Source organism: Lissotriton vulgaris, chromosome 11 (assembly GCF_964263255.1).
Source record: "Lissotriton vulgaris chromosome 11, aLisVul1.2, whole genome shotgun sequence".
In the NCBI taxonomy this organism is placed as follows: domain Eukaryota; kingdom Metazoa; phylum Chordata; class Amphibia; order Caudata; family Salamandridae; genus Lissotriton; species Lissotriton vulgaris.
In genome coordinates this window covers 175,419,259-175,443,527 of record NC_141699.1, presented here as the reverse complement: position 1 = coordinate 175,443,527, position 24,269 = coordinate 175,419,259, and the positions used below count along the sequence as shown (strand labels likewise).

Here is a 24,269-nt window from a genome sequence, read left to right as displayed (position 1 = left end):
TTCCTATGCTGTGTAAGGCTGTCGAGCTATATGTCCTGCTCTGGAACGTGAGGGAACCAGGGTTTGTGGCCCTTGGTCCCGTCTGGTCGCGGACGGGCGCAGACGGGCTTGCCTTTGGCGCACCGCCGGCGCGCCCGCTGCGCCCGTCCGCTGCGCCTCCGAAACCAGCACATCCTTATATGACGATATAAGGGGGGTGTGGCCTATTCCAATGGGCGTGGCCCTGGGCTCCCGGCGATTCGCCTGCGACCCGCTGCAGCGCCTGTTTATCCCATCACAGCAAGGTAAAGAAAGCTTGTGGCCTACCATTCTTGCGCCCAGAAATGTCTAGGAAACAACCACTGTGTGCAGTACAGAAACGCAGAAACCTTTCACCGAAAAAAAAAAAATAATAACATGATGGCAGTTGTTATACATGTGACGTGTCAGCATCCCATTAGCCCTAAGGCAGACCTCAATAAAAAAATTAAAAAACTTACAATCCACTGCATGCAATCTCAACTTACTGGCATATCTCTGAAGAGTGTATAAAACAAGAACTTTATTGGTCTGGGGAACCTTAAGACACAACAATGCACAGTTAACGGATTAGTTTAGCAGCTCTCGCTTACCTTGAAAAGGAGTGATATGATTATTAAAAGTTGGTCCCATAGAAGAGGGTAAAAGATGCACAGTAATTTTGAAAAAAATGACTGCAATGCCCATTTGGTGGTACCCTATTATGAATATAAACTAGTTTAAAAAAAATAAAAAGTGTGGCACAACGGGGCCTGGCCTGGGTACGAATAGTGTGAGATATGCCTAATAAGTGTGGCTCAAAATGTGGTGACGGTAGATATTCACTTTAAAGATGGAGCACATGATATGTTAAATATGATTACGCTAACAGTCACATTTAAGATTAAATACTACTTGATTGAAAGTTTTTGGTTTTTTTAACAAATCAATGGCTAGCTCTAGTGTGGTCATTTGAACCATACGGAAAAATTCAAAAACAATGGTAAGTACCTAGAAAAATGCTTGCACACTAGGGACTGGAAACATGGAAATGACCCATGATCAGGCAGGGGTCCCTCCCTCCACATGTTTGTCGTTGTTACAAAGGTGGCATAATGATCCTTACAGTGCTCCTGTCTGGACCAGTATGTCATGGTTTTTAAAATACCCATGCAAGTTGCTCATAGAATACTATGTTTAACGTGCTAAACTCTTTGAACGATAAATTTCATAAGTTGTGTTTCTGTCATGCATTGTATTCTGATTGTAGTTTTTTCCATCTATAGATGTTCCCATTGAAAGTTTACGACTCCGGTTTGCACTACTTCAGTCTCTTAACACAACGCTGGAGACTTTCTTCCTGCCATTAGTGGAGCTGCGTCAGACTGATATTTTCATGCAAAGTATTGCTTCGTTATTGCAAGAAGCCAAAGGTTAGTGTGGTGTACCTAAATATGTTTTGATGTAGTTTTGCATGTCCTGAAAAAGCTTGCTAGGGATTTGACTGTACAAACAATTTAATTAAAATAAGGATGAATGGTTCGGAATCATATTTAGGTTTATCAGTGAAAAAGACAAAATGTATGCAAGGTTTCTTAGACTGTAAAATAGATTTCATAAAAACACCCAGAAAATGATGATAATGTTCAGCATTTCAACACATAATAATGCTTTTTGCGGGAAAAACAGCTTGCCCCAATGAAAATCATCATTGGAGCTTGATGCCAGAGTATTAGAAGTACTTCCTGTGTTCAGGACAGAAATGTATCCTTTATCGATGTGTCATGTTAATAAAGCTGGCTGCAGAAATATTTATATAAGACTTGCATGTCCGCAACACTTGAGCTTATTCATTACACTGTGTTTTCCTGTGTATCAGCTCATAATGTTATTGAATGTTAGCCACAACAAGTGAGTTGCAAGAAGGTACTTGGTGGACTTTTGTACCAGGAGTCCTGCACCTTAGATCTCAATCTTAAGGAGGCAGCTTGGTCCTCCTACCAAACTGTCACTGCCAACATATATTTGACGTCCAATCAACCAAATGATCAATATCCCTTGTAACCAGGGAAGACGCATTTTTGATTTTCTCCTTATGCTTACGAAGCATGGCACCCAGCAGTGCCTTCGAATGTTGAGTTGGTAAGTGCCCTCCTAGCCCCAAGGGCCTCTTCACAGAATAGTGTGGTAGTTAATTGCTCAAATACTCCCTCTTGGATCACGGGATCATCATAGGCATGGATTGTTACACTCCTAGAAAAACGAAACAGTACATGTCCCTTAAATAAGTCTTTTTCTCACTTAATAGATAAGTGTGCTTCAGTGGGACCCATTCCTTATTTAAGCAAATGGAGATGATTCCGCCTCCCCGCCCTCAAATCGGAGTAATCTTTCTCAATTGTTCTTTTCCTCACTCAGTTTTAGACAGAATTATATTTCACATTTAATTGGTGTTTCTTCTTACTGCCCCAGTGTGACACATCTGTTCCCACCCTTGGCCAGTGGAGAAAAAAGCTTTTTTTGATGAGTGATTGTGGCATTTATTTAATCCCTCTGTCTCCCATTTGACTCTTACTTTCCAGGACCAATGTCATTCAAAAAGAAACCTACAGGATTTTAGACCAAAAAGAACACTGTTGGGTTAATTTGAGTTATGTATTAGTTGGTCTATCATAAAATGACGTTGCAACCTGGAGACAGTTTTCTATTGGCACATTATCCGTCATTGCGGTTTCTTTGTTCACCTATATTCAAAGTATTATTTTCCTTTTTCAATTTTGTCATAAGCTTGCACGATGAGCTGATATGTCTCAGTATCTTTTAATTTGTGTGCTCCCCAACAGGGACATATCTCAACCAACAGAGTGGGGGTGCTTTGGCATCTGCTGTGATGTCACTAGAGAATACTCTTGAGAACATCAGAAAATAAGATGGTAGTGTGGGGCAATAGATATATATTTGTAAAACTTATTTAGTTTCCTCCAAGGCTTGAGATTACAATCTACAATTATTCAATGACAACATAGTGAAAAAAAATCAGCAGCAATATGTAGTGATATGTAGCATCTACCCCTTACACAGTTTCAACCTCTCTTGAATTTGTTACTTTACAGTATTCCACAATTATGACAAAGTTCCAAATAGATCACACGAGCCTAGCAAAAAATGATGCTGACTAAACTCCATTTTAGGGCAACATCATGAGGAAATACCATTCTGATGGATACTTCTAACCACAGATTCCTCATCTTAGAATGCTCCCCAGGTGCCAGAATTGATCTTGAAACTTTTCTTAGCAGTTGGTTTTAAACCATGCCGCAACTGCAGAGAACAGATGTCGGTCATGGACCACCACAAGGTGTCTCTCTGGGCTTTGGCAATGGCACAGTTTTGTGACTTGCCAGTGTACCCACCAATAGAGGCTCCATTATATGTTTGCCTCCTTTGCAGTTCTCGTGGGCAGCAGAGCTTCTGGATTTGCAGCTGTTAAGACAAACCATTGTTCACACAAAACGTTTGTATCCTGGACCACCTACTTCATAGTCCCTGCTCCCTTTTAACAAAGTCCTAACTGACACTTCCACCGGTAAATAGGCTCAGGCTGACCCAGATCTTGTCTGCTTTGGACCCGGGCAACTGCATGGTGTCCTTGGACCTGCATAATGCATATTTTCATATACACTTCCTGCAGTCCCACAGCCAGGCGCCTGGGGATCCTGATTTTCTTACTAAAATGTTACTCCAGAGAGCCTATTGTTCAGGCATCAACTAGTAAAATGAATTCAATTTAATTCCCTACAGCTCCTCTCGATAAGGTATCCAAGAGGCTTTTTTGGCAAACTTCTGTTTTCCTTCGCCATTCTGACATAATGGTCAGTTAATTTTGCATTCTGGTTGTAAAAAATAAGCCATATAGGATCTAGCCAGAGACATCTTGCCAGCGGTCTCAGAAGGCTGTGGGACCGCTGTGGCTTTAATGATTCATAATGGACAATACACGGGCAAATATTACCTGTGTTGGTCTAGATATTACTGATAGCCTGAGTTTGGCAGTTGACACCAGTGTTGTACTTTGCTGACATGTGGATGAGCTCCACTTGATTTTCCAGGGTTGTACAGACCTCCTATGTGGATATTCCTTTCGATGGGTCACATCTTTTCAGTGAGAATGCATACTCTGTCCTGGAGTAGTTTAAAGAAATTAATGCCATGGCACGCTCCTTGGGTCTGTTAACCTCTGCCAAGCAATTTTAACACCTAGTCTGCATGTTCAGAGGCTGTTCGAGACTGCTGGCATATGGACAAAGACAGGGTTCCCTACTGGTACAGCAGTCACCCCAGTCCTTTCAAAGCAATGGGCATGGGTCTGGAAGGCAGTGGATTGTCCTGCAAAGGTAATCAGTAGTCCCATTCATTTCCCCTCCTGCAATAGCCACAAAAATAACTCTAAATAGCCAATGCCCAACCAGAAGGGGGGCAGGATTCATCATTCACTCCCAGGGTGGCGATCCATTACGTCTGACAGATGGGTCTTAATAATCGGTCAACATAGCTATGTTCTGCTGTTTCTTTTTGCCTTACCAAGTATCCCCCTCCCACAGCAGAGTGAATTTCAGAAGAGCATCTGTCCATTCTGCGTCAGGAGGTGCGAGTACTACTCTCAAAGGTTGCTATCAAGAGGGAGCCAGACTCTGAAAGAGGGGAGGGTTATTACTATTTCCTTGTGCCAAAGAAGGACAGGATCTAAGGCCTGTTTTAGGCCTTCCTGCATAAGCACAATAAAAATGCTCAGGCTGACCCAGATCGTGTCTGCTTTGGACCCGGGCAACTGCATGGTGTCCTTGGACCTGCATAATGCATATTTTCGTATACACTTCCTGCAGTCCCACAGATGTTATCTGCAGCTCAAGGTAAGCCAGGAGCATTTTCAGTTTGCCATGCGCACCTCAGGTGTTCACAGAAGTGATACCGGTAGTCACTACCCACCTTCCGATGTCAGGAATACCGGTTTTCCCCTTCCTCAATGACAGACTGGCTCTCCACAGTCATTCATTGACCAGCCCCAGGTGACAGCAAACCTCCTGACATTGTTGGAGTTGACTGTCAGTGAGCCAAAGTTTCATCTGAGTTCTTCACAGAGGCTTCCATTCATTAGAGCTATCCTGGACCAGTGCAGTTCCAGGCTCTTCTACCCTGCTCCAACGCTGTGATAAATTTGTGGCCTGATGCAGCGCTAGTAAAACTCATCCTAAAGCGGTTGTACTGTTTGTTTTATCTTTGGCATTGCAAGGCTGTATGGAGGGCACTATTAAAGGTTACGTGTTGGGCCTTTCTCCATTTACTGAAACAACCGTCCTTGTTTGAATCACCTGTTGAAATAACATTTATTATGTGTTTGACAAAAGGTCCTTGGCAAGCCGTTTGTTATGCCACGAGACCTTAGCTTCGTCTTGATAGTTCTCATGTGTATGCTCATCAAGCAGATGCATAGTTGATGGCTTCGCCACCTGAGTTTGAAGACTGTCTTGCTCACCGTGATTATGTCCGCTTGTTGTGTGAGTAAACTAAAGGCATTTTCACTGTAAATTGCCATACACCAATTCTTTCTCGAACAAGTTGATGCTGAGTATTCGGGATACAAGTTGTTACTCCCTTTCATGCTGGGCAATCAATCACTCTGACAGCATCCTTTACTCCTCCTCACACCTCCAAACAGGAGGAGAGGCTCCATTGGCTGGACCGCAAAAGTGCTTTAAGCTTTTACATTGATCTTACTAAGGAACAGTGCAGGAATGTTGAACCTTTAGTTTGGTGCTCCAGTACAAAGAAAGAGAAGGTTGTGCAGAAGCAGTCCCTGTTGAGGTGCATAGTCCTCCGCTTCAAAATCAGCTATACACTGGCCAAAAAGCAGCTTTTGAATATATGAATTCCCATTCCATTAAGGCTAAGGCTGCTACCACAGCTTTGGCTCGAAAAGTACCTGTCTGTCCTTGAGGTCTACTTGGCTGCGACGTAATCACTGCATACATACACAAAGCACTACTAGTGTTTTAACAGACGGGTCCTGCGGGAAGGGCATTTTGTCTGCTGGATCCAGCAGAATTTTTGGATTGACTCCACTCCATAGACCCTCCATCTGGGGAGGTACAGCTTTGGTATTTTATCTAAGGTGAGGAAACTGCAGATAGAAGATCAAGTTAATAACCTTTGGTAACACTCCTTGTAGTGGATACTCAACCTAACCGCAGATTCCCCACTTCACTACTCTTCCCCCCCCCCCTTTCATTTGGAGCGGGCTCTTTTTAAAATCTATAAAGATTGAAAGTTAGTGTTATTCACACTGAAACAAACAATTGTTCATGCATCACATCAGATAATTTGAAAAAGGAAAACCAAGAAACAGATGTTATCAGGATACCTCTTTAGTGGAACGATTTCCTGAGATATCCCATATGGTTCTCCTCTGCAGTACAGAATTCACAGTGCATAATCTGTGTTAAGTTCTTCTGGAGTCTTAGTGACCCAACCAACCATGAAAGCTTCCAGGGCAGTGTTCTGAATATGATATTAATAGCATCTCCACCAAATTACCAGCCTTTCTAATGCACTTCTAACAACAGCAGCAATCATATTAACAATGGGATTTCTTATGGGGTTTCCTCTCTTCTCTGTGAGAAGGTTTTTTACTTTAGTACCTCTCCTTTTATATATAAAACCCACACTAGCTATTCAACCTGAAGGACCACAATAGGGATATGTGAAGGGGCATATATGTGATGAAAGCATGGAGTTAAAATCCAACCCATCCCACGTATCCCCTAGAGTTTAACTGGCCCTTCGTGAGAGTAGTTCATGCTATGACTTACCATCTGGCCCCTCCTTTCATGGCAAAGGCATTCATTGGACCAGCTCCACCACAAGACCAGCTGGCCCAAATATAGTCGACTTAACTAGGGACCGCCCTACAACATGGGAAGTCAGAAATTGGATTACTATTTGGAGGGGTGACTACCCAACTCAAGAAAAAATCAATACCCTTGTCAGTGTTAACTCTCAAATTCACTAAATTAACCTGAGCTCAACCACCTGGTAGCTATGGCAAAGAACAGACAAACTTCACTGAGGACAATGTGTAAAGTGTTTATGAAGTACCAGAACAGTAATAAAGTATACATGCAAAACAATTCAAATCCCAAACCAAATTTGAAAAATAGACAACATTGTATTAAACACAATGGCCTAAAAATGGCAAAAATCCAGTGAGGGGAACTATAGAAATGAATTTTTAAGGCGATGAATAGGAATAGCTCCAAAAAGCAGAAAGTGCCAATGACAGTCAATGATCGCAGTACACTGTAACTTAGGCGCAATCAGTTGCTGACTGGAATGAGCACAGGTCCGGTAGACCAACCAGGTTTGTTCTGGTCAAAGATTTTACCTTCGTAGTCCTGTAAGGCCCAATTCCATCACAGGGCTATACTTCTAAAGCCCCACCCCAGGAGCTCAGGAGAGGCACTTAAAGACTCGCAGGGTGTCAGGCAAAGTCCAGTACAGATGCTTGTCCAGATCCAGCTGCCTATGATCAGCTGGGCAGTGCCAGGAGAGACTTCTTGTACCTTGTATCCCTGTAGCTGGAACACAAGGACAACCAAATTCAGACTACAATGGTAAGCCTGAAGCCTTGTTTTACACTGTGAGTGTAGTGGATAGCACAGTAGGTGCTGATGTTCAATAGTGGCATTTAACCTACAGGCCTTGGGTACAATTTGCACTATATATTAGGAACTTACATGTTAGTTAAATATATTAACTATGAGTATACCAGTTTTGTGCTGTTGAAAGGTGGTGCACAGGCACTTTACCTCAGATTATCGAGGGTAACATGCACAGAGGTCTGCGGCCAGCAAGAACAGTCAAGGCACAAATCTGGCAGTACATCATGCAACAGAGGATCATTCCTACAATGGACAAATCACTAGTGCAGCCTTCACTTGCTTCTTCTAATCAAGAAACACACTAACATGACTTGCCCACAAAACAAAACAATAAATGGAAGAACAGAGCTAATATGTTGTTTTCCAAATCAAGAACCACAATCTACGGATATAGTCAAGCAGATTAAGCCTTTTCTTTCTGGAGTTACAGCTCAATTACAGTATGCCACTTGTGCTTTGCGTCAGGAGGACACTTTTACTTTTAATAAAGTTTCAGTCAAACCCAGAATTGTAAGGACTATCAAGTATTGGTGATAACCTTGGAGTCTCTAGAACCAAGTGACCAGTAAACCGATGTCCACAGTATATCCAGAAACTGCGGATTTGTCTCTGGACAGTTGTCTCATTCAGTCAGATTCTTCTCGAAAACTCTCACAAGTATCCTAAAAAAGATAAAAACATTTAAGAATCTTTAAATAGAGCAAGCTGTGAAGATTGAGAGGTTGGGTAACAAAAGTAAGACAGTGGACGAGAGGCTCTCCAAGCTTTCGCAATCTTGGAAAGAATCACAATCTCGGTTAACAACTTTGAAAACTGCAGCCTAGTAGATGACACTGAAGATTTAAATAAACAGCAAACCCTAAAACAGCAAACCCTAAGCTGAAAATGCAGAGATGTCTAAAATAGGTCACTTTTTTAAACATTAAATTGTCAAAGTTCTAGAGGGGTTTGAAGGAGGGCCCAAAGCCAGTATGATCTCAAGAATGGCAGGCTACTTGAGAAGTCGTTGCCAACTTGTCCATTGCAGACATACAGCGGGTCCTTTCTTCTCAGGCTTTGGTGTAAATTGTGACTTCACAATATCAGTGATTCTATTTGACTATATGACCCATAAAAATTAGCGGTCTTTTTCTGGCCTCGGTCTTTATTACCTGGAATCCAAAAAATTGAGTTGCTCACCTTATTTTTGGTAAAGGGAGCTTCCAGACCACTAGCTCGGAGTCTATGGGCAGGAAAATTACATCCCTGACATACTTGTCAATTCAATTCAATTCAAAGAAAACTTTATTCGGATTGCAAAAAATCCATAAAAGTCACATAGACATAAAAATACATCTTTAAAAATAATTTTACACAGTTACCATAAAAATAGTTAAAAGAAAAGAGAGCAACAATGATGATGTAAACAGTCAAGATCAGGTTATTAAAGTGCATTCCAATATACATTACAGGTAACCAAAGTGCTGTTGCATAGGAGACATTCTTCTTGGGTGCATGGGCATTTCAGGGAGGTTCCATAGATTTCCGTGCATGAAAAATAACTTTCAGAAATGAGGTTGCACGAAAAATCAGATCTACATTGTCTAAGTTTAAAAACATAAGATAAGATTGAATTAGGGAAACTGGCCTTTGTTTTTTAAAATATGGAGCTAAGAACCACTTGATATATTTCATAAAAAATTTACAATGAAAAAAGAAATGCAGTTCATTTTGTCTGCTGTGACCATCACAGGGGCAGGGGCTTAGCTCGTGCCCAAAGTTCGAAGTGCTGTAGCCCATGGGAAAGCAGAGTGAGTATTTTGTAGATCCAGCTCTTAGGCGAAATAACAGCGACCTCTCCCAGTTGGTCAGAGGGAGTCTGAGGTATAAAGGTATTCGTTGTGGGGATAGATCATTGTTTATATTAGTCACATAAGATTTAACAGTTTGTTTTTGTAGTTCTATCTCCAACCTCTTTTCCCTAAAGAGGGCATAAAGTTCGGTTTGTATGACCTTCTTATCTGAGTTCTTAATCTGGGCAGGGTCGTTAAAAAGATTGATTTTCCCAATACTGTCCAGGCTTTCCTTTGTTGCCCGGAGCCACGGGATGCTCATACCCGTGTCACAGTTTAGGCATTCAGACACAATGTCCTGTGTTAAGGTGGCACGTTCATTAGCCCAGATCGACAGCCAAAATGTTGCGGGTCGCGTGGCAATGAAGTCGGTTATGTAGGGCAGATTGAGCTCGGCGTGACAGATGTACCCAGAAGAGGAAATCGGAGCTCCTAAAACTTTTCTACACAACCGGTTTTCTTCTGTCTGCAGGCTAGATGGGCTCACTATCCCCCAAATTTCTGCTCCATAGGTTGCAACCGGAACACATTGCAATTTGTAGATTTTCATAATTGCCCCGGTTGTTTCTGACCTTTTTGGTCGTGGCAAGGCAAGGATGGAATTTATGGCCTTTGAGAACTTGCCTGTGGCGTGGGCGAGATGCCCACTCCACAGGCCGTTCGCAGCAAAGACCATGCCTAAATATGGAAATGATTTGGTGGAGTATAGCTTCTCTGATCCAATTGAGATGGAGTTCAGTTGTTTAGCCCCTGGCCCGCATGTCATAACAAATGATTTTTTAAAGTTCACCTTCAGGTCCAGTTTCCCCATAAAAAGGGAGAAGCTCTTGACCAGGGCACGGAGAGCATTCGGTGTTAAGCCCATGATCACCGCATCATCTGCGTAGAGGAGTGCGGGTAGCGGGTTCCCTTGGATTTTCGGGACATCCGTTGTCGTCTCTTTCAGGGAGTCACTCAGACCGTTTATGTAGATGATGAATAACAGGGGTGCTAAAACGCACCCCTGTCGGACGCCTCTTTCTACCTTAATTGCCCCCGAGGTTTCGCCCTCCATTCCGATTCGTACCCGAGCTTTAGTGTCCGCATGTAGATAGGCTAGGAAGTGTACCAAGGGTTCATCAAGGCCATAGGAGAGAAGTGTCGCCCACAATTTCGACCTATTCACAAGGTCGAATGCGGACGACAAGTCCATAAAGGCTAGGTAAATAGGAGCAGCCTTGGCTATGGTGTATTTGCCTATTATAAGATTGAGATTCAGGTATTGTTCTGTTGTCCCGACCCTACTTCTAAAGCCCATCTGACATCTGTCTAGCACCCCTGTTTCTTCGGCCCAATCATTCACTCTGTTGTACAACACCCGGCCCAAGATTTTCAGGGTATTGTCTAAGAGTGAGATGGGCCTATAATTTGCAGGGTCAGATCTTTCACCTTTTTTGTAAATAGGCACTATTGTGCTTGTGGACCAGGTAGCAGGGATGGTACCCAGCGGTACGCTATTGAAAACATTAGCCAGAATGGGCCCCCAAAATTCTGGTCTATGTTTGATTAAATCAATTGGGAAGCCGTCCGGCCCAGGTGCCTTGTTCCCCAGGCTTTGATTAATGGCCAAGAGGACTTGTCCTGTTTGTGAGGACCACAGCCATGAGTTTGAAATAGAATAGTAGGCACTCGTTACTTTGCTAATATTCGTAAAAAACGTGTGAAGGGTTCCCAGTTGGTCTGGATTTGAATGATTACAGGTACAAGGGCACTCTAATTTTATAAGCCTTGAGCCTATCTGCTTTCTCCCCACTTCATAATAAAGATTTTTCATGCTAAATAATGTATATGTTGTGTCTTGTAAGCGACTCGAGCTCCGGCAGTCGGCCCGTGCCGCTAGAGGTCCCGGTCCAGGAGGAGGTCGAGGGACCGGTCACGGGGCCACAGTCATCACTGCTCGGCGAGTCGACACCACTCGTCGGGTTCAAAGTCCTTGGGTAAGTCGAGGCACAAGAAGTCGAAGAAGCGTCATCGCTCTTCTGACTCCCCCCGACGCTTGCGCGACGCGGCCGGGGGTTCGGGCGACACTGCCCACGCGGCTCCGCGGGAGCCGCAAGCGCCGCGTCCAGCTCAATACCCACCGGTCCCTGGGCTGCATGCGACGCCGGAGGAGATCAGCGCCTTCCTCACGGCCATGAGGTCGCGCTTCCCTCCACCGGATTCTGCTAAAGCGCATTTCGGGACCCGCGGATCCTTCTGGGAGCCCAAGCGGGCAGGCGGCTCCGGCCTTGGCGCCGTCGGGTGCTTTGGCCCAGACGCCGTCGACGACTCCGGTCCTGACGCCGCAGGGCCCCTCAGGTTCCAGGCCTGGATCTGTGACGACAACGACGACCCCTCCGCCGGCGCCATCACCAAGGGTGTCGCCCCGACGCCGTCTCCGGACGACGTCGTCCCCGAGCCCCAGTCCAGGTCCGGCTCCGGCGCCGAGGAATGTGCAATTCATCTACGATCCGGCTCCATCATTTTACCCTGACTTTCAGGAGATGGATTTCGGGAGGACTGGGAGGGGTCTGAGGACCCTTTGGCACAGGAGTGCCAGTTGGATCAGGACTGGGCAGTTGAACTAGGGGAGGCCAGTGGACTGGACACTTCGCCTCACACTGGATTTGTCTCCCCTCCTACGTTGGCTACGGAGGAGGGGGCTACTTACAGCATGGTGTTGACGAGGCCTGGGCTCTTGAGCTCCCCGTCGCGGCCGTGAGGACTAACCTCCTCACTGAGGTGCTCAAACTGCAGGCAAGCTCCTCAGAGCCTCTCCTGCCATTTAATGAAGCCCTCTTGGACGTTCTGCTGGGCACCTGGTCCAAGCCCGCTACAGGCCTTCCTGTAGATCGGAACGTGGCCCGACGCCACCGTCCAACCCCGAGCGACCCTTGCTTTCTGTCCAGCCACCCCAACCCTGAGAGTCTGGTTATCCAGGCCTCTAATTCCCAGACCGCATTCCCGACTGCCCCGCCAGATCGGGAATCCAAAAGGTATGACCAATTTGGTAAGAAGCTGTTCTCCTCACTCAGTTTGGGGCTGCGGTCTGTCAAAACCGCTTGCCTTTTGGGCCGCTACACCCACTCTCTGTGGGATACGGTTGCGGACGTGCTGCCGCAGTGCTCGGTGGAGGCCCGGGCAAAGCTCGCTCAAGCCCTTGTGGAAGAGCGGGATGCAGCGCGTTACTCCATACGATGTGGATTGGATACCACGGACTCGCTAAGTAGAGCGATTTCCACGACGGTGGCGGTTTGTCGCCACGCCTGGCTCTGGTCTACCAACTTTTCGGCTGCAGTCCAGGCCACGCTCATGGACATGCCATTCAATGGCCGTCGCCTTTTTGGCGACAAGGCAGACAGTGCGCTTGAGGGTTTCAAGGACGCCAGGGCTACAGCCAAGTCCTTGGGCTTGTCGGGCCAGCGCCAGCAGACTTCTGCCTTTCGACCCTTTCGTGGCCAAGGGAGGGGCGCCCCTTCACCTCCTGCCAGCCGCAAAGCCAACCTCAGCGCGGTGGCGGACGTGGGAACTGCCGTGGCGGTGCCAGGGGACAACGGCAAGGCCAGTCCACATCCACCCCCGCAGCATCCGCCTCAAAGCCCTCCTAGTCCGTGCTTTCAGGCCCACACGACGCCGGTGGGGGACAGGGTTCGCCATCACCTGCTCCACTGGCGCACCATCACATCGGACAGGTGGCTACTCCCTCCGCTTCGAGGCGACCCCTCCAGCCATGCCACCACATTACCACCGCATGTCGGGGGATCACTTGAAACTTCTGCAGGAGGAAGTTGTGGCCCTCTTGGCCAAGGGGGCCATCGAGCGCGTTTCTGGGATAGAAGTAGGACCTGGTTGCTACTCCCACTACTTTCTGGTACCCAAGAAGGGCAAAGGAGGCCTACGCCCTATCTTGGACCTCCGGAGCGTCAACGGCTTCCTCCGGAAGGAGAAGTTCAAGATGCTGACCTTAGCTCAGGTCCTAGCTGCCCTAGACCCTGGAGACTGGATGCTAGTGTTGGAATTGCAGGACGCATGTTTCCATATCCCCGTCGGCCCACCAGCGTTACCTGCGGTTCACGGTAGGCCACGAGCACTTTCAGTTCATCGTGCTCCCCTTTGGCCTTACCAGTGCCCCTCAGGTGTTCACGAAAGTGATGGCAGTGGTCGCAGCTCATCTGCGCAGATCGGGGTGTCAGTCTTCCCCTATTTCGACGACTGGCTGTTGAAGGCGGGCTCGCTCCAGACAGTCGTCAGCCACCTCCAGACTAGGGCCGACCACCTGCACCTGATGGGGCTCTCCATCAACGTGCCGAAGTCACTCCTGTGCCCCTCTCAGAAGCTCCTCTTCATCGGAGCGGTTCTGGACACGGCGCAGTTTCGGGTTTATCCTCCTGAACAGCGGGTTTAGGATATTCAGGCTCTGATTCCAATCTTTCAGCCTTTATCCCGTGTCTCGGTCAGGTTGACGCTGCGGCTTCTGGGGCTGATGGCCTCCTGTATCCTTCTGGTGCATCACGCCAGGTGGCGGATGCGGGCTCGTCAGTGGAACCTGAAGTTTCATTGGGCCCAGCATCAGGGCAACTTGTCCGACCATGTCTTGATCTCAGAGGGCACTGCAAGACAGTTGCAGTGGTGGCTCACGAACAGCGATTGGGTCAGTGGCAGATCCCTCTCCCTACCCCAACCGGAGCACGTAGTTGTGACCGATGCGTCCCTCCTGGGCTGGGGGGGCCACATGGGAGAGGCAGAGATTAGAGGCCTCTGGTCCCAGGTGGAGTCCCGGCTCTATATCAACCTTCTGGAGCTGCGGGCGATCTGACTTGCACTGAAGGCATTCCTCCCCTCTGTCCGGGGGAGTGTAGTGCAGGTGTTGACGGACAACACCACCGCCATGTGGTACTGCAACAAACATGGTGGGGTGGGGTTGTGGACCCTTTGTCAGGATGCTTTGCGCCTCTGGCAATGGCTGGAACGCCAGGGCGTCACCCTGGTGGTTCAACACCTGGCAGGTTCTCTGAACGCCAGGGCGGACGAAGACAGCCGCCGGTGCATGATGGATCACGAATGGCGTCTGAACTCGGACGTGGCGCAAGGTCTCTTTCAGCAGTGGGGAGAGCCTTGGTTAGATCTATTCGCCACCGAAGAGAACGCGCAATGTCATCAGTTCTGCGCCTTGGAATTTCCAATGCGGCACTCGCTCGGAGACGCTTTTCGTCGCAAGTGGAGCTGCGGTCTGTTGTACGTTTTTCCGCCTATACTACTTCTGCCCAGAGTGCTGAAGAAGATCAGGCGGGACTGGGTCCAAGTCATCCTTGTGGCTCCGGACTGGGCACGAAGGTACTGGTATCCCGAGCTACTCAGCATGTCAGTCGATCCCCCGATTCGTCTGCCCCTTCAGGAGGACGTTTTGTCGCAGCAGCAGGGGACGGTCCTCCTTCGAACCTGTCCAGTCTCCACCTCCATGCGTGGAGATTGAGTGGCGGCAGTTGAGGCCATTTGACTTGCCTCCTGAAGTCTGTGATGTGATTCTGCAGCTAGCCGTCCCTCCACGAAATCGGTATACGCCTGCAGGTGGAACAAATTTGTGGCATGGTGCACAGCAAAGGCTGTGAATCCCCTTTCTGCCCCCCTTTCAGAGGTTCTCCTTCCTTCTTTCTCTTGCCCAGCAGGGCTCTGCTCTGCGCTCTTTTTTTTTTTTTTAAACAGTTTTTATTGACAGATCGCACACAAGAGGCAGCACTCCGCAGAGAAACTGCAAACAAGTAGCCATCAGCAAATGAGAAGCAATCTATACATTATTTTAAACAGAACATTTATCCCACCCCCCCACTCCACCCCCCCACCCCCCCACTGCCAACTCCCCCCGCCCGGATCCCACCCTAACCCCCTGCACAATTCTGTCTCGTTCTTGAAAGAAATCACATGAATAGAACATTGTACACAATGAACACCCGTGGCCCCTTGACATCAGTCCCGCGCATTTCTCCTCTTGCACTGGTGGCTCTAACCACAGACCCCTGTAATGTGCCCATCTCTTCCATATTTTATAGTGTTTCCTAGGGCAGCCCTGGCCTCAAAAATAGGACGCTCCAGCCCCATACAAAAATCTAGCCCTTTCTTCCACACCACAACCGGAGGAGCCCGGGAGTTTTTCCATGCCTGGGCCACGTCTCTCTTGGCAACGGTAAGGCCCAGTAATAACAGATGCCTTTTATATAAATTACCGCCCACCCCTTCCAATACATGTAGGAGGCCTAATTGTGGAGTACAAGGCAGGTCCCAACCAAACACCTCAGACAAACAGTCCCATACCCTTGTCCAGAACCCAGCCAACGCTTCGCAGTTCCATTCCGTGTGAAGGATATTGCCCACCTCTTGGCCACATCTCAAACATTCGGGGGACTCAATCAGGCCAGCCCGCTACAGTCTCTCTCTAGTGTAATAGGCTCTATGAAGGTATTTGAATTGGATAAGTCGTAGGCACTTTGCAATAGCCGCAACTCTTGGGGCTTCAAAGGATTCCCGCAGTTTGTGAAGAGAGGAGGAGCAATGTGTAACCAGGGTCTGGTAGATACGGGATATTTTCTTTTCTTCCAGGTCTCCCATAAATACCTTTGCTTCTAGTGGGCTAAATTCGGGCAATGATTCCAGTTCCTCCAAGCTAGGCGCAATGGCGTGGCGGAACTGCAAATATTTAAAGAACTGGGTTCGAGGCATGCTAAACTCCTCGCTAAGCTCTTGAAACGATTTAAGGGTTGTGCGATTCAGAACATGTCCCAACGCTGAAACTCCTATAGAATCCCAGCCTCGGAAGCCCTGCAAGGACGCCAATGCCGGCAGCCCACCATTTTGCCATAGAGGTCTCCTCAGTTAGCTTACCCCACCATCCCATGCGACGTAGCGCCTGCCTCCATATCTGGAAGACTACCTGGGTGGCCTTGGGCAACCTCTTCATTAACCTTGCCGAGTCTAAAATTGTGTGTAGCGTATCTGGTTCCATTAGGTATCTCTCAAGGGCATATACCAGGTCTCCCCTATCTCCATACCACCATTCATTCAATATCAGGAGATGAGATGCCTGATAGTAAGGCAGAATATCGGACGTTGCCAACCCTCCGCAATATGTTGATAAAAAACAGGTGCGCAGCGCTACTCGCACAGCACCCCCGGCCCAAAGGAATTGTCCCAGCACTGAATTAACTTGCCGAAACCACTGCAGTGAAATCGGGTACGGGTGATTCTGCATTTGGTACAGCAGGCGTGGGAGGGCAACCATCTTGAATATAGCCGACCGGCTGTAGATATTAAGGGGCACACGGGACCACGTTTTCATCTCCGTTCGAACCCGGTCCCAGACTGGCACTATGTTGCGCTCCCAGGAGACCTCGGGTGAGTCCGTTAAAAACACTCCCAAATACTTAAGGCCCCCCGTCGCCACCTGCAGCGCAGATGCCCATGATCCGAGTCCACTGCGGTCTCCCAGTACCCACAGAGTAGACTTCGCATTATCTTCAAGACCCTTGGCCCGACCTATTCAGATTAGTAAGAAAAAACAGGACATCATCCACGTAGAGCGCAATTCTATCCGCCGGTCCTACCTCCCACTCAAAACCTTGCAATTGTGCGTCTATGCGTATCCACGCCGCCAGCGGCTCCATAGCAAGGGCAAACAAATACGGCGAGAGGGGGCACCCCTGTCGAGTACCTCGCCCGATGGGAAATGCAGTAGACGTTGTAGGAAGGTGGATATCTGACTATGGTTACCCCCAACTTTTTGCCTGGTGTTTTGCTGGTTTTTCGACTTAGTTGACCTGGGACCCTGCTATTCAGGGCCCCAGGCCTACTGCTCTCTCTGTAAAATGGATTCCATGTACTCTAGGTACATATCTAATTGGATACTGCGTCACCTTATCAGCCCCTGTACAGTGTACCTTAGGTACCCAGGGCATAGGTGTATCCAGGGCCTACCAGGGGCTGCAGCATGTATTATGCCACCCCTGGCTGGCCATCCAAATCTGACACAACTGGCTGCACGACAGCTGGGGCAAGGTGGTGTAATCGCCCTTTGCTTTAGATATAGTAGTCCTATATCTAACCCTAAAATGGACACATGTATTCCTATCAGTCACTCCTATGGCAGGCCTTATCAATCCTGAAGGCAGAGTGCTTGGAATCATGTGAGATGGTGCTCTGGCATGAGCTGAGCCCGTTTGCAGCTTGCGGAACCAAATCCTAATAGCTGTTCCATGACAACGCGTACCATATACTCTTAAGTGCATTATAATCCTCGCGGTTATTTGCTATCTTTGGTATCGCTTTATCAAAACATGTCGAGTAAGGTGTCATACGAATTGGAATACTAACCCCTCGCCAATTCTGGCGACGGGGTTAGCATTCCACCCTTCTAAAGGGACACGACATGTATGTAACTGTGAACCCCGGTTAAAGTTAACTCGAGCCTCAGCATCACAAAATGGATGCTGCCACCACAGACACAAGTCTGACCTCCTGCCGCTGGGAGTCCTTCCAGCGAGGAGAGCTTGGACAAAGGGTTTCCTGTCTGGTGCGGTGCTAGCACCATCCCAGACAGGGTTTTGTGTATCCCAGGTAGGCAGGGCTGAGAGGAAGGTGACTGCAAGTGGCACCCCGGTGCTCACTGTGCATATGCCGGCTTGAACCAGTTCCAGGGGCACACCAGCCCCTGAGCTGGGGAAAGTCCGGACAAGGGAGAGGGGTGTAACCACCCCCTCCTGGTCCCACCCATGGGCAGGACCTAGTCGCGTGCCAGCCCCTTTTTTTAGAATAAAGGTAGAAGCGGGCCCCCTTCCCAAATTAGATAATTCTGAATCTTGAACTACTTTCCACGAAAGGAACTCTTTATACCTTCTGAAGACTCTCCCTTGTGGCTAAGGAGTAGCCACCCTGCACCCGCAGGCACCATCTAAGCATCGCGGTTTGCTGTAAGTCCATCCTCCGGATCAAGACTGCCCAGCTCGACGAGACCCGGATTCCCTGGCATCTCTGACCTCTACCTGCATCATCAGCCCAGCTGAGATTCGTGGGTGTGACGAGACCTGAGGGACTGGCCATCTTCTGAAACTGCACGACGCTTAACCAGCACGACCGCCGAGGGATCCTCGAGTGAGTGCTTTGGGGTTTGAGAAGCCCTAACGCTGAGCAGCTCCAGCACGGAAGTTCAGCCCCCAGCATCCACGAGATCTGCGTGGGGCCCTTCTGCTCTTTGCTGCTCACCGCGTTGTCCGGTCACTTGCCGTTGGCTAGTGGCCTTCCTGACGACGTACCACGACGATTTCAACGCTGGTCTGGTTGCCCCAGACTGGCCCTTGCTCCCTTCCAAGAGAGGAGCACCCCGGACCCTCCTGGTCCACTCCAGACGCCATCTTGACTCCACCGCGTGGGCTTGACTTTGCCAAGGTTTGTTGCCCCAACCCTGGGTCCAGCATCGCCGACAGCAGATACCTTCGTGGGACAGCTCGCACCTCCAGCCTGGTCGCCGACAACGCCTCCTGGCCCGTGTGACTGCAGAGTCCAGCGTCGCCCACTCACCTGGTTGAGGTGACTTCATCCGGTGCCATCCTGGTGCCCACACAATCACTGGCTAGTGATTAAGAACTGAGTCCCCTCTGCTTTCAGGTCGTCTCCATCACCGATCCAGGCTTGGATCACACCGAACCTCTTCACTGGTCGCCTGCCAGCAACTTCTTCTTTCAGGCTCCATAGACTACAACGAGGATTCCCGACGTCTTTTGAACCCTATGCAGCCGCAGCCCCTGGGCTAGGTAACCCGAGCATTTCGGTGCTCCAACGCAGGTTCACTATCCAAGTGTCCAGATCCTTTTTCGTTTTAAGTCTAGCTAGTCGGATTCGTCCGAAAACAGTGACTTAAGAAATACTAGCCTCCATAGACTTTGTCCCGCATCCCGCGTGAGAGTGCACACTCTGCACCCGATCTCCCTAGGCCTCCTGCTCCTAACCTTAGGGTTCTGTAGTGTAGTCCTAGCGATCCTGAAGCCTCTGGATCTTGTTACTTACCTGCTAGTATTTCGCATTCCACTTTTAGTGTATATGGTTTTTCGTGCCCCTCAGGCATTTGTGTAAATTGTGCGACTTAAAGTATTTTCTTAATAGTTTTGTTGTGTGCTTAGCTCCCTGACTCATAAAGAGATCAGGGTAGACTTGTTATAAATAAATATCCTTTTATTTTCATAACAACTTGTGTGGTGTCCTTTCACTTGGTGTTCAAGGGGTATATGTGATGGTATAACAGCTGGCTTAACACGCCCTCTAGAGTTTAGCCTAAAGACTGCTTTTGTCCACGCTACTAGGATAGCTGGTCTAAAAGGTTGACTTACAACCAATCATCAATAAGGGTCGTGTGGTATGATACACAGTGATCACTAGAATAGTGAGCACTATATATCAGGCCAACTTCTCACAGTCGTGACCCCTGCCATCCTCACCGAGGCCGTCAGGTCTGTGTATAACAGCCTCAGGTACGACATAAAGCGGGGTCCAAAGTTTAGATGTGAGAAGAGTGCAAACAGGTAGACCCAACTCAAGGAGTCAAAAGCCCTGTCTATATCTGCCAGCAGGAGCGCCGCCTGGTCCCCAACAACCTTCATCGCCTCCACCGCAACATGCGCGCGTCTAATATTGTGTCTCGTCGCCCTACGGGGCATAAACCCAGCCTGGTCCGGGTGGATCAGCTCCGCTATATGGTAAAGGAGGCGGTTTGCGAGCGCTTGGCCAGTATCTTAGCTTCAACGTTTAGAAGAGAAATGGGTCGATAGGACTCATGTCTGTCTGGGGGCCTTCCTGGTTTGCAGAACACCACTATTTCGGCATGTCTCCAGTCCGCCGGTAGGCGGCCCTGCTCCCTAGCCGCCTCTAGTGCCCCCCTGTAGTGCATACCTAATTGAAGGTGGTATTTCTTAAAGAATTCACTCGGAAACCCATAAGGCCTGGGGACCTTTCCAGTATTAAGCTCTCCGAGGGCCATGCCCAGCTCTTCAGCCAACAAGGGAAGTTCGAGGCGCTCACGTACCTCCTCCGATATTGCACGTGGTGGAAGGTCCGCGATAAATTTATCAACCACTGTCGCAGGAAGGCACTCCCTTTGGAGCCGTGATCGAAACCCCTGCCTCATCCCTGAGTCCCGGCAATGTGTGCACCTGAAATGTGTTTTGGCAAAGCCTATGAAGCATTGTACCCGACTTGTAACCCCATTGACATATTCTGCTCCGAGTTCCCAGCCACACCTGCCTAGCATCATCTAGTAGCAAGGACGCATATGACTGCTGTGCTAATAGTAGCTGCCCCACTTCTCTATCCTCCCTAGCCACACTGCATCATTCCTCTAGCGTCTCTACATGTGCCGCTGCCTTCACTAAGTCCTCCCTACGCTTCCTAGGGGCAGCCGCACACCAGGCTATGTCCACCCCACGAAGTGTGGGCTTCAGAGCCTCCCAGAGTGTCGCGACATCTGCCACCGATCCTACATTGTCTTCCCAGTAGTGGGCTATGGCCTCCCCCATGTGCTTTTGGTAGTCTTCCTGCTGCATATGCCACGTGGAAAGGCGCCATCTGAAAGGCTGCCGCCCCTTGTCTAGCAAAAGGTCTACTGCAACTGGAGAGTGGTCCGAAAGCCCCCGTGGCAATATAGACGCTGAGTCCACTCTTCCTACAGCTGCGCGAGGGACGAATATATAGACAAGTCTAGAAAATGATTTATGGACCGCCAAAACATATGTATATTCCTATGTGTGTGTAGGTATCGCCATGTGTCTACCCAGCCCATCCCCCGCACCATATCTCGAAGTTTAGTGGGCGTGTCCACAGCCTGTACTCCCCTGGGTCTACAACGATCCATTCGGCAATTCATGACATCATTCCTGTCGCCCCCAACCACTGCCATCACCTCAGGAATTTCCGCCCACACCGCAAACAACTTTTCCACCAGCGACCACTGTAATGGGGTGGGGCATACACACTCCCAAACACCAGTGGTTCCTCTCCAATCATCCCCTTGATAAACACATAACGGCCTTGTGGATCAACCCACTGTGTCGAGTGGACATAGGACAACCTGCTGTGCACCAATATGGCCACCCCCGAGACCCCCTCACAAACCCAGCATGATATACCTGTTGATACTCATATCGCTGCAGACTAAGTGTCTTGTTGCCTAGCAGATGCTTTTCCTGCAGTAGTAGGACATCCGCTCTTTCCCTTTTCCCCAACCGCAGAACTGCACCCTTCTTTATCTTGTCGAGTTTCCTCCTTACATTCCAGCTCAGAATCCGTATTGACGCCCTAGGAGTCATTGATCTGGAACCTTCAACCGCCATCCAAGAGCATGCAAATCAAGGGCCCAAGTGACAAGCATAACGAAAGTGTACACACCCACTGTTGAGACCTCAATAACATTGTGCAGTGCAAACCAAGCACTAACCCCCTAATCCCACTCTACCCCCCACTCCCCCCAAACACCCACCCCCAGACCTCACCTCCAACTGCCCCCCCCCCCCCCCCCCCCATACCTCAGCATCATTGAAGTACCTGTCGCGGCATAGACTGTCGCCAACCCCCAACGGGAGGCCGGATACCATCTACCGCAATGGATCCCCATTAACTACCCACCCAGTCACCCAACTACCCCCCTCCCAAGAAATGAACTCTTCTGAAATCGGGGTATGCGTCCGCCCTTAATACAGTACCCCCCCACCCACATTCGCCCTGTGTCAATAAAATCACTATAGCTAAAATGTCTCTGGTAGTCGTTCCTTGTAGCCTCAAGAACACTCAGTAGGGAATCCCCCATCCTCCCAGTTACCACAGATGTATTCGTCCGCCAAAGTTCTTCCTCCTGCAGGTCTAGTGTTCAAGGATCCACCGTCGGTGGGTCGGGGGCAGCCGCCCTCCCATCCCCCGCCTTTCCGGAGGTAGAGTGTCTCCTAGATCTGGATCTCCAGTTGCTTTAGCTCCGTGATCGTCGGGGGGTCAGCGTTGGTGCACTATTGGATGAGGAGTCCGAGTCTCGGCCCGGCGGAGTATGCACCCTCACTTTTACAGTCTTGTCAGTCCAGTTGAACACCTCCTCCGGGATGTTAAAGAAAAGAGTACAGGACTGATAAACCAATCGCAGGCGGGCCGTGTGAGAAGGTGGCCTGATATGCAGTGCTCACTATTCTAGTGAACACTATGTATCAGTCCAGCAACCCTTATTGATGATTGGTTGTAAGTCAACCTTATAGACCAGCTATCCTAGTAGCGTGGATACGAGCAGTCTAAGGCTAAAGACTCGAGAGGGCGCGTTAAGCCAGCTGTTTACCACACATATACCCCTTGAATACCAAGTGAAAGGACACCACACAAGTGTTATGAAAATAAACAGTTATTTATTTAAAGATCACAACAGCCCTGTACTCTTTATGAGGACAGGGTACTAAGCACAAACCAAAACTCTTACAAAAATACTTAAGTTAGCACAGTATATACAAATGCCCGAGGGGCACGGAAAACCATATACTCTGAAAGTGGAATGCGAAATTCCTAGCAGGTAAGTACAGTACTAATAGCTTTTGGAATCGCTAGGACTTGACTAGGGAATCGTTAGATTATGTCTAGGAGGCCTAGGGGACTCGGGTGCAGTGTGTGCACTCTCACGCGAGATGCGGGACAAAAGTCTATGGTAGCTAGGAATTAGAAAGTTAGTGTTCTCGGGCGAACCCGACCTGGTAGGGAGAAAACGAAAGTAGATTCTGACCCTTGGATAGTGAGGCTATGCTGGGGCACCGAAATGCCGAAGTTACCTAGCCCAGGGGCTGCAGCTGCATAGGTCTGAAAAGACGTCGGGAATCCTCGTAGACGGACCAGGAGCCGGAAGAAAAGATGCTGGCCGGTGACCAGTGAAGAAAGTTCAGTCGGATCCAAGCCTGGATCTTGAAGATAGATGACACCTGAAAGCAGAGGGGACCAAGTTCGAGACTACTAGCCAGTAGTCAGTGGGCACCAGGAGGGCACCGGATGGTAGCCACCTCGACTAGGTGAGTGGGTGACGCTTGACTCGAAGATCTCACGGACCAGGAGGCGTTGTCGGCGACCAGGATGGAGGATCGAGCTGTCCCACGAAGATAGAAGCTGTCGGCGTCGCTGGACCCAGGATTGGGCAACAAAGCCTTGGCAAATTCAAGCCCACGCGGTGGACCTAAAATGGCGTCTGGAGTGGACCAGGAGGGTCCGGGGTGCCTCTCTTGAAGAAGGAAGCAAAGGCCAGCCTGGAGCAACCAGACCAGCAGTCGTGAAGTCGTTGGGCGTCGTTCAGAGGGCCACAAGCCAGCCGGCTAGTAGCCAAACAACGCGGTGCACAGCAAACAGCAGAAGGGCCCCACGCAGATCGTGGAGATGCAGGGGGGCTGATCTTGGGTGCTGGAGCTGCGCAGGGTCGGGGCTTCTCGGACCCCAAAGCACTCACCAGTGGAGGACACGGTGGGCTTGCAGTAAAGATGTCGTGCAGTCTTGGCGATCGTCGGTCCCTTGAGGTCTCGTCGCACTCACGGTTCTCAGCTGGGCTGTAGAGGTGAGTAGAGGTCAGAGGTGCCAGGGAAGCCGGGTCTCGTCGAGCTGGGTCGTCGGATTCGTGATGAAGGACTTGCAGCAGACCGCAGTGTTCTTTAGGATGGTGCCTGCG

The 24,269-nt window shown here is 49.1% G+C and overlaps 1 protein-coding gene across 1 annotated transcript in view; it reads left to right on the top strand.

The window, feature by feature from the left end:
- Positions 1 to 24,269, top strand: part of HECTD4 (HECT domain E3 ubiquitin protein ligase 4) — a 2,691,195-nt gene that overhangs the window by 2,237,915 nt on the left and 429,011 nt on the right. The window contains exon 71 of the mRNA XM_086943079.1: positions 1,284 to 1,430. Coding sequence (XP_086799205.1) covers positions 1,284 to 1,430 — 147 coding nt within the window. The remainder of the gene's footprint in view (positions 1 to 1,283; positions 1,431 to 24,269) is intronic.